This window comes from Drosophila pseudoobscura, chromosome 4, assembly GCF_009870125.1.
Source record: "Drosophila pseudoobscura strain MV-25-SWS-2005 chromosome 4, UCI_Dpse_MV25, whole genome shotgun sequence".
NCBI classification, from domain to species: Eukaryota; Metazoa; Arthropoda; class Insecta; order Diptera; family Drosophilidae; genus Drosophila; species Drosophila pseudoobscura.
The window spans coordinates 21,341,456-21,351,610 of record NC_046681.1 but is presented as its reverse complement, the minus strand read 5'-3'; the positions used below and the strand labels follow the sequence as shown (position 1 = coordinate 21,351,610).

The 10,155-nt window shown below is 43.2% G+C and overlaps 2 protein-coding genes across 18 annotated transcripts in view; one reads left to right on the top strand and one right to left on the bottom strand.

The window, feature by feature from the left end:
- The first annotated feature begins 96 nt into the window (after positions 1–96).
- Polr2J (DNA-directed RNA polymerase II subunit RPB11) lies at positions 97–1,164 on the top strand. The gene is made up of 4 exons (XM_001356530.4): positions 97–263; positions 336–425; positions 485–659; positions 1,058–1,164. Exons 1-4 carry the CDS (start codon positions 211–213, stop codon positions 1,091–1,093), a joined length of 354 nt encoding a protein of 117 aa, XP_001356566.1. The 5' UTR covers positions 97–210; the 3' UTR covers positions 1,094–1,164.
- The window catches only part of CLIP-190 (Cytoplasmic linker protein 190), a 32,303-nt gene continuing 23,303 nt past the window's right edge, over positions 1,156–10,155 (bottom strand). For 13 of the 17 annotated variants that reach the window (XM_015180489.2, XM_015180487.2, XM_015180488.2 and 10 more), the window contains 8 exons: positions 9,407–9,517; positions 6,406–6,516; positions 5,236–5,302; positions 3,848–5,172; positions 2,008–3,786; positions 1,821–1,942; positions 1,535–1,749; positions 1,156–1,473 (listed from right to left, as the gene is read on the bottom strand). In XM_015180489.2, the coding sequence (XP_015035975.2) occupies positions 1,427–1,473; positions 1,535–1,749; positions 1,821–1,942; positions 2,008–3,786; positions 3,848–5,172; positions 5,236–5,302; positions 6,406–6,516; positions 9,407–9,517 (3,777 nt within the window). In that variant the 3' untranslated portion in view covers positions 1,156–1,426. Of the gene's footprint in view, positions 1,474–1,534; positions 1,750–1,820; positions 1,943–2,007; positions 3,787–3,847; positions 5,173–5,235; positions 5,303–6,405; positions 6,517–6,593; positions 7,230–9,406; positions 9,518–10,155 lie in introns of those variants that run through there. The other 4 variants (XM_033380321.1, XM_015180493.2, XM_033380322.1 and 1 more) reach the window with 4 other exon arrangements.

Below are 10,155 nucleotides of genomic sequence, written 5' to 3'. Positions count from 1 at the left end.
ATACAGCAGAGAGCCGAGAGCTCCCACTTTTTTTCGTGGAAGTTTTGCACACAGTTTTAGAAAATAAATCCTCCTTAAATAGTCCGATTTTTACTAATACATTTTTTTTTAGTACTTTACCAACACTGGACATACGCATTTGGCGTGCGGCTGATTTTTTCATAAACAAATTACAAGTTTGACTAAAAACTAGATAGAAACGCATACAAAATGAATGCGCCACCAACATTCGAATCTTTCCTGCTGTACGAGGGCGAGAAGAAGTGAGTATCTTTGGAAAACCAATGCAGGGACACCAGTGCATCATTCCTCTTGCCGTTTTGGCGCTTTTGCAGAATCATCAAAGAGCTGGACACAAAAGTTACGAATGCGGCTATTTTTACCATCAATAAGGAGGATCACACTCTGGGCAACATGATCCGCAAGTCGGTATAGCACCATTCCATTGCCTAACATTATTAAAGTGCATATTTATATTTTGCAGTCAGCTGCTGAAGGATCCCAATGTCTTGTTTGCCGGCTACAAGGTGCCCCATCCCCTGGAGCACAAGTTCGTCATACGCATCCAGACCACGGCCGAATATTCGCCGCAAGAGGCCTTCATGAATGCTATTACCGATCTGCTAGCCGAGCTCTCCCTTTTTGAAGAGCGTTTTAAAGTGAGTTTTTGCAGCACTTCATAGGAATATAGGGAAAAAGAAGCCTTTAGAAAGCGGTCCCACCTCATAGACCATATACGAGCAGATCTCTATTGGTTTAAACCAATATCTATAAGCGTTCTGCTTATTTAACTTCTATCAATACAATTTTTTGAGAACATGTCTGTTGGGAGATAGAGGCCCGGCACCAATATTCTGTAATCCGTATATTGGTTAATTTCACTTCATACTAAGGCAATTGTATTTGTATTTTCCTCCACATTGATTGTAGGATTTCTGCCCTTCCGTAAATTCAATTCATTTCGTGGTAGAAATTACCCAAACAAATTATATCGACTACCTTCTTGTAGTGTATCTTCTTGTAGTATCAAATATTAATTATTTAAATTCTCTTCCAGGACGCCATCAAGGAGAAGAAGGAGGGTGGCGATTAGTTATAGCTCTTCGGAATGTATGTACCTTTAGCAATAAAAAACAATAAATATCAACGGTCGTCTGCCTTTCATTTCAAAATAATTTATTTTTACACTCGAAAAGTTTACGAAAACAACCAAAGGAATTTGCACTAAGCGTACGTAGCATACACATATAAAATAAATGTAGACAAATTAAAATTTTGATAAAACGCTACATCGCAGCCTGGGAGACAATTGTCTCTTCCGAGAGTTTGAAGCTCTGCTGAGGTAAAAGTTATCTCTATCGGATCGTTTAGGGGGCGAAAAAACAAAACATACATATATACGGGTTGCTCGGAAATTGTTCTATGACTAATAGGTATCTTCATCAGCGCACTCGGTGGTGTCGTGGCCAAAGACTGCAATGCAAAGAAAGTTTCCTTAATTTGGATATAGGATTTCCCTTTGGCAAGCACTCACCTTCGCAGCTCTCGCAGTATTTCCGTGGGGCCGGCAGCTGTCGTTCCTTTTTCTCATTATTGTTTGTTTCGCTGGTCGGCGGCGGCGAGAAATCCCGATCTTCACTAGCCTGGATCGGACAGTCCTCGGTCTCGTGCTTGTCGAATTCATCACAAATGTCGCAAAAGAGACGCGGCGCCGGCTTACGCTTAGTAATTATATCAAAGGCATGTGGTCTGTAAGCAAGGAACAGAATTCCATATATGTAGAACACATCATTGAATCCATAAGATGTAGGGACACTCACTTGGTGAAGTCCATTGGCTGCGTTTCCAGCGCCTGAACCTTGGCCTTGAGCTCATCGTTCTTCTCCTGCATATCCGCTATGATGGAGTTCAGGAAGTTGATCTTGGCCTGTGAGTTTTCCGTCTGCATGCAAGGGAAGGATCTTCAAATAAATAGTTTTTATGGGATATAGGGAAAAGAGAACGCACCTCGGGCTGATCCCCCACTACCACTCTGGGCGACGCTCCGTTGACCTGCGCCCTCAGGGCCAGAATCTCCCGGGTTTTTTCCCGTTCGATGGTCTCCAGCTGGCGACTCATCTGCTTAGACTCGAGGATCGCTGTCTTTTGGTACTCATTGGCCTTGTGCAGCGCTGCCTCCAGTTCATGGACTCTCTTTTGGAGCACTTCCACCTCATGGAACTTATTCTTGGCCGAGTCATCCATCTCGTCGATGACTTTCTGGTATTCCGACAGCTGGGCATCGAATTCGTTGCCCTTTTCCAGAAGACCTTGCTTCTGCTGTAGGGACGCTTGCAGCTCCTCGTTGGCCTGCTGGAGTTGACGCAGTTGCTCGGCTGATTTGAGGACCTCCTCTTGAACATTCCTCTCCTTCAGCTGGGCCTTTTCAAGCTTATCCTGGAGCTCGTTGAGAGAACTTCTTTGGCTGTCCAACTGGGATTTGGTTTCCTTTAGTTCTGCCCCTAACTCTTTTACTGTGTTGTCTTTCTTGTTTAGGGCGTCTTGCAGCTCTCCCTTGGCTTGTTTTAGCTGTTGGAGTTGTTCTGTGGTGGCTTCCTGTAGGACTCCCTCCTTTTGCTGGGTCTGTTCGAGTTTCTGCAGGAGTTCCTTGTTCTCAGCCTGTTGGGTATCCAACTGGACCGTGGTTTCAGCTAGTCTTGCCTCCAATACTTTAACAAGTTCTTTCTTCTTTGCCAGAGAGCCTTCAAGTTTTTCATTGTCCTTCTGCAACTGCTGCAGTGCCATCACGGACTTGACGACATCCGCCTGGAATTTGCTAAGCGCCTCATGGGCCTCTTCGAGTTTCGCTTCCAGCTCCTTAATGGATATCCTTTGAGCGTCCAACTGGGTGTCGGATTTCTTTTGTTTTACCTCCAGATCTGCGGAATGCAGGTTTTTCATTTCTATAGTTTTCTGCAGCTCTATCCTTGCCTGCTCCAGCTCACGCATTTGCTCTGTGGCTATCAGGAGCTCTGCATGTAGTTGCTGATCGCTCTCATTCCGTTGCTGCAGCTTGAGTTCCAGTTCCTTGCACTTCTTCTGTGCCGCCTCCTGCTGGAGATGCGTCTCCTTCAGCTCTTCCTTCATGCCCGTTAGCTTCTCGATCAAACGTTCGGCATTCATGTCCGCCTCCATTTCGAACAGCTCGAAGATGTGGTTCGTTTCACTCTTCTCCGCCTGGAGCACCTCCAGCACCGTGGACAGCTCTGCATTGGTTTCGGATATATTGGCATTGGCCACCTGAATGGCCTCCACCAGGGTCTTCAGGTCGCTGATCTTTTGTGCGTCTTCCTGGGCCATTTTCTCCTTGTGTTGGAGATCCGTGTTTGTGATTTCCAGGCGCTCCTTTAGCTCCTTGATGGTCTCCTGGGTGCCGCTGCTCAACTGCTGCTGGTCCGCCTGGATCTTGGCCAGTTCCTCCTTCAGATGCCGGATGGACTCCTCCAGCGCTCCTTCCCGCTGCTCTGACTCCGCTTTCAGCTTGGCCAGAGCCTCTTGACTGGAGTGCAGCTGCTGGCGCAGATCCTGAATCTCGCGCTCCTTCTGCAGCATCTCCTGGCCCCAGGCATCGGCCTTGCTGGTCAGCTCCTTCTGGCCGCTGGCCATTTGCTCACTGAATTTTGTCAACTTCATGTGAAGGTCGGTCGACGAAGATCTTTCAGCCTGCAGCTCAGATTGAAGCTGCTCAGAGATTTGCTGGAGACGTTCTTCTAACTGCGAAGCCTCTGCTCGAGATTCCGCATAGTCCTGCGGAAAAAAAAAACAGAAATTAAAAATGATTCTTGAGCTTCTTAGAGGAGATCTTTACTTTGTTAATTTTCTCCAGGGCGGCATTTGTACTTTCCAGCTGCCTGTTCTTGGAGTCTACTTCCGCCTGGCTGGAGGCGAGAGCTGCCGCAGCTTTCCTTGCCTGCACATTCAGCTCGGAGATCTTCTCCTCCAGCTTGGCGAACTGCACGTTGCCCTCCTTATCGGACTCTGCCACCTGCTGCTGAAGTTGCTTCAGCTCGTCCTCGACCGTCTTCAAGGCCTCTTGCTTTGTGTCCAACTGCGCTTGGACAGCTTGCAGCTCCAGCTCATTTTGCCCGACAGTCGATTCGTGGCTTGTCCTCAGCAATGCAAAATTCGCCAGCAGGGTTTCGTATGCCTCGGACTTCTTCTCCAGCTCCAGCCGGAGTTGGGATAGCGTCTCTGTGGACTCGCTTAGCTGAAAATCCTTTTCGGAATTGAGTTGGCTGGTCTCCTTGAGCTTGGACTGCACCTCGATCAGCTCTCTTCGGCATTCCTCGAGCTCGGACAGCTTGGCGGCCAGCCGCTCCTCCATGGAGGATTTAAACTGCTCGAGTTGCTTGATGGCCGTCAGACTTTGCTCTTGCTTGAGCTTCTCCTGATCCGCCAATTGCCTAACCTCAGACAGCTTGTGCTCCATTTTCTGCGTCTGTTGTTCGTGCTTCTCCATAGCCTCCTTTATTTGCTTGAGCTCATCGAGGCGCTTCTGTAGCTGAACGCCTCTCTCCTCGGCGCTCGCCTGCTGCTGCCTGAGCATGTCGTCCAGGGCGGAGTTGTCCGCCTTCTGCACATTCAACTGAGTCGTTAGCTCGTCCACCTGCTGGCGCTGCTCCTTGATCTGTTCGTCCCGCATGCGGATTTCCATCTGCAGGATCTGGCACTCTTCGGACATGTTGGCCCGCTGGCTCATCATCGAATCGGAGGCACTCTTGAGCTGCTGTAGCTGCCCGGCGACTAGCGCCAGCTCCTCCGCTTTGGCCGCCAGCTTCTGGTCAAAGAGCGCCTGGGCCTCCTGCGACTGCCTGTCGTTCTCCTCCTTGAGCAGGGTCAGTTCCCGGCGCAGATTGTCGATGCCGCTCTGCGACAGAGAGAACTTCTCCAGCGACTCATCCTTGGCTACCAGCTCAGCCTGCAAAATGACATTCTGCTCTTGCAGGTACTTAAGGTTCTCCCGCAGCCGCTGCTCTTCCTCCAGCTGCTCGGCCAGGCGGGCCTCAGTCTCCTGCTTCTGGGCACTCAACTTGTCCTGCAGTTGGGTGATCAGCTCCCTTAGTGGGCTCTCCTCTGCTTCGTCTGAGGTGGGTGGTGCTGCTTGGGGGGCTAAACTCTGCAGACTGGACGTGCCTGGAGGAGGTGGGGGTTCTACCATAAGTATTTGCTTTCTTTTATTGATTGGTATCTCTTTACCTGACACCAGCTTAGTGATCTTCGATTCCAGGTCGTGGATCTTCTTCCTGTACACCTGGGATTGAGCCTAAAGTTGGAAAGGATAGGAAATTAATGGATTTAATTTTAGATCTACAGTGGTGCTCTGTACATTGACTTGGATCTGAGTGGCATTGTTTGTGGAATTCCATGGTAATCCCTCATATTCCTTAGGCCTGCTTTATCAGCTGTAGTGTAAAATTCTCTCTCTCTCTCTCTCTCTGTCTGTCTGTAAAAACCAATTACTATATCCTCAGATACTTGAATCAATTTCTAGAACAATATTTCTATAAACTGCACTACCCATCTTCATCATAAACTGACTCGTTGATAACCTTTGCCATCTCTCCCCCTCCGTATTTACTTTCACTTGGCAATTGTCCAGCATTTGTATTTGCATTGCATACTTTTAGATCCAATCAATTCGAGGCATTCAAGGGTTAATGTAGGCAGTGATCGCCACTAATATAACACCATTTCTCGTTTGGCCATAAAGCTTGCACATTTTCTCGGTTGCCTCCCAACAGCAGCAGACATAGGGCCAATACTGATAAGAAACAATGTCAAAAATGGCACAAATATGGAACAAACTCGTGGTTTCATTTTAAAATAGAAAGAGAATCTAGAGAAGAGAACGATCATCAACAAAAGCTATCTTTTCTTTTCGGCGTAAATCGAAAATACTCTTTTAGTTATACTAGTAATGCATCTGAAGTACTGAAAGTATTCAAATTTTTTTTAACAAAACCTGCAATTATACCTATTAAACCGATTTTTTTACATACAAAAATGTATTTTAAAGATTCTTCTCAAATCTACTGTCACGTTTCTTGAGGTATTGTAGATATAGGTATAGATATATTGTATAGATACTTTATATTTATAAAATTCTATTCTGAACATCTTATACGAATAAATCGCACATTCTGAACATCATGGGCATAAGCGTTTTACGTTTTAATGTCTTTATAGAGATTGTTCTGAGAACATTTTGACTACGACATTTGTAACCTTAGATAACCTTTTTATGCATTTAGTAATAATGGCTCTAAGCCTTTGCTAAGCTACAAGCTAACTGTAATCTTTGGAGATCCCATGCTCATCCATAGTCAATGTACATTGGCAAACACAATTTTTTCTACAGTTTCTTACATTATACTCCTCGCCACAGGACTGAGCCTCGTCTATAGAGAACTGTAAATCCTCCGATTTCTTCCGCTCATCGCCCAACTCCGACTCCAATTGGATAATTCTGGACTTTAGCTGGGGGATCGAAGGGAAATCGGAATTAGAAATCAAGCGAAAACAATGAATAAAACAACATTTCGACTTCTATAAAGTGTTTTTTGCATATTGTTAATGTATTTCTCATATCGTATCGTATCGTAAGTATTTAAGTGTATATCGTATATATCGTACAACTAAACCAACAGCAAGAATAATTCGCTTTCGTACAAAATAATCAAAATGTTTCGACAAATATTCCATTTTTTCCACAACAATTTTTTTAGATTTCATATCAATTTTTTTTTTAGCCAAATAAACCTTTTATAAAGGGAAATTCAATTTGGTTTTTTATATTGCTTGGCTTTTTGTATATTATTCATTTTCATTTTCATTTTTTTTTTTCATTTTTCATTTGTGTATTTTGAAGATCTCGTAGATATATTTCATTCTTTATTTGGTTTTTTCAGCATAAAACGCTGTGTGCAGACTTCAGCATTGTCTTCCGTTTCCCTTTCTCGAGAATCATCATCGGTTCACCGAACCATTTGAGCACCGTCCCCATCTCGTCTCTTCCGTCGTCTAGGCCCGTCTCGGATCTACTTGATGCGCAGCGGTGTAAGGACACTGTGGAGGATGCAGTGCCTCTCGTGCTTGCCCGACCAGCCGCGGAACTCGCGTCGCAGGTCGGACACCCGGATGCTGTGCTTCGCTATGAGGCGTCTCCAGCGATCCGCCTCGATCAGTATTTGCTATAAAAATCATACAAAAATAGTTTTGTGCAAACAGGATTTCATTTCTCTGGGCTACATCTTTTCAGATATCATTTGGTTTTGGTTTTTTTTTGGTTTTGGTTTTGCGTTAAAAAGGTAAGAATATGAAAGATGGTGAAGGGATCGAAGGGAATACGGAGTGTGGGTGTTTTTCTGGGTAGGGTGGGAAAATGTTGTTGCTAATTTAACCCTCAGAAAAAACAAATAGAAAAGTCTTAAACAAAATAATAAGAACAATCACAAACAATTTATTTCAATACGAAACCAAACAGAAAGCACAAAACTGATTCATCATCAATCAAATATTGCCAGTCAGACAGTCAGCTTGTTGAACAGAATAAAACAAACAGATAGCCCCAAAAGTAGTTACATATATTCAGTGTATGGTACAGTGCGTTTCGAAATCACAAGACAGTTGAGTGAAATCTTTCGAGCTGAAATTTGGTTATCTTGTATGTCTTTCCGGTTTGAAACGCACTGTATGCTTAACCCAAAAAGTGCAAAAAGGTGCTAAAATTTACTGCAAATAAAATATATATTTTTTGTGTTTGTTTATTTTCTATAAAGTGTAAGTGATAATTGAAGGGTAAAGATTGTTTTGAGTGTGTGTCTGAACGGAGCTGAGCTCGGAAAAATGTTTCCGATGTAATGTGAAATATTTCTTTGGAACTTTTATGGAATTATTATTCACGGAAATACTAAAATTGAGCAAAAATGAATATTACTTAAACGTTATTTGAGATGCAAGGTAAATATTTGTATTTTTATGAATAAAGAGAGAGTTATTCATGCTGTTTTAATTCGGTTTTTTATCTAATTTCTTTTTAATTTTAGATCTAGTATAATTTGCGCCCGCACAAACTGTTAAAACATGATTTTTTTTGTATGGAAAATCCACTATGTGGGGAAAGCTTTGTACTGGATTTTTTTCCAAATAAATACCAATTTAAATACTTTGAAAAACTTGTTTGCTAGTTCTGAAACGCACTGTATTGCGTTCTTCCACAAATGGATTCTCCTAATAACCTTAACCCATTGTTAGCTTGACTTTTTGACCAAGTTAAATACCGTTGAACCCCCCAATTAGGCATATTCATGCCTAGTTAGACTTGTGAAATTTGTACTGTTCTCAGTGTTGAAGTTAGTTCGGGGATGAATCATTCTGGGAGGGGGGAAATGACTGACAATTTTGGGATGACTTTTTGTGGCTTTTCTGAGGTTACGCATACAAAAATAAAACGTGTCAAAAATTAAATTGTTAAATTAACAACAACAAAAACCAGACAATGAGCCGTAATAATAAAACATAACTGTGAATAAAAAAAAACAGAGTTAATTTAAAAGAAAAGAACCAACAAAACAAAGACAAAACACAAGACAAAAATCAAGACAAACAGAAGGATGGAGGTAAACAGAGACATTAAGGGAGAACCAACAAACCAACAAAATAAAACGGCCAGACTGCTATTACATTATACAATTTCCACCCGATCCGATTCGCATGGGATCTGGTAAAAATCCCAAGCGACTAGAGCGCATCGATGGAAAATGTATCGTGTGTAGCCGCCCAATTTCTTCCTTGATGTTGTGGATTGCATTCCACTTTGTTGTAGATGCCATGTGTGTGTGTGTGTGTGTGTGTGGGTGAGTGATGTGTGTTGTGTGCGTGTGTGAGGGAGATGACCGACTGCTTCTTAATGCAGCTTTTGGGAATTAAATATTGCATTCCAACAACGAAATGATCAGCCCCAAAACGTGGAGTGCAATGCAACGAAACAACACACACAAATTAAATTGAGAAGCAACTCTACATCTGCCACAAATGACTGAGCAAACATTGACTTTGAGCCGCTCAGGGGGCTGTGGCTTCAGCCAACTGGAAAAAGTTTCTTTTTATCGCAAAACCAAACTTTCTTCGTCTTTGTCTTCTGTTGTTGTTGCTGTTGTTGTTGTTGTAATGGCTGCCTTGCTGTGGATGTTGTTGTTGTTGTTGTTGGAATAGTTGTTGTTGTAATGCTGCTGCTTAGGGTTGTTGGCTGCCAAATATGATGTTGTAGCTGTTGCTGCTTCTTGATCTTGTGCTGATTGGGTCGATAGGGGCGACTGCGATCCGCATATGGCAGCGGCGTGTACATGGTATCGGTGAAGATAATTACCTCGTTGATGTTCCTCTGCAGCTGCAGCGCCTGGTTCTGTGAGTCCTCGCGATCCAGTTCGCGCTCCACCATCAGCTGTTCCACATGCTGTTGCTTCTCGCGCAGCAGGTCCTTTAGGTTAGAGTGGGAAAGAGGGAGAGAACACAAAGAAAGAGAGAGAGAGCACAAAGCAAGCTTATGAGACGCTCGAGGACACAGTTACAAATACACAAAAAGAGAGAGTAAAGGCGGAGCGAGAGAGCACAGATAAGGCATGTGTGTAGGTGGGTGTATTGTATGTACAGGGTGCAGCATTTAGCAGAGAACACAGGGTGTATTGTTGTTTTTTGCTTTACCTTTTACCGTTGACATTGTAACACACAAAAACATGCAAAGAACATCAACAAACGATCAACGATTTCAACAGCAAAAGCGTGCAGGAAAAATATTTGATTATTGTATATTTTTTGATTTATTTTAAATGCAATAAAAAATTTATATATAGTGGGGGAAAAAAAAACCACACATAAATAGCGTAGGAAAAACATATAGAATATATATATATATATAGGCATATGCGTATTTATTATTAATTTACATATTTTGTTGTTGTGTGGGTGTGTTTGTGTGTGTGTGTGAGTGTGTATTAGTATCTTAGGTTAGTTGTACGCTTACTTTCTAGGGGTTAAACCACAAATGCATATACACAGAATTGAAAATACATATAAGAATGCTTAACCCGTTAACGTCTGCTTGGATATAGGTATGAC

Excerpts from the sequence above, each read along its gene's own strand:
- Polr2J (XM_001356530.4), top strand. The coding sequence starts at position 211 with ATGAATGCGCCACCAACATTCGAATCTTTCCTGCTGTACGAGGGCGAG. Across the intron at positions 264-335 it reads CTGTACGAGGGCGAGAAGAA|AATCATCAAAGAGCTGGACA; the intron begins GTGAGTATCTTT and ends GCGCTTTTGCAG. Across the intron at positions 426-484 it reads CTGGGCAACATGATCCGCAA|TCAGCTGCTGAAGGATCCCA; the intron begins GTCGGTATAGCA and ends TATATTTTGCAG.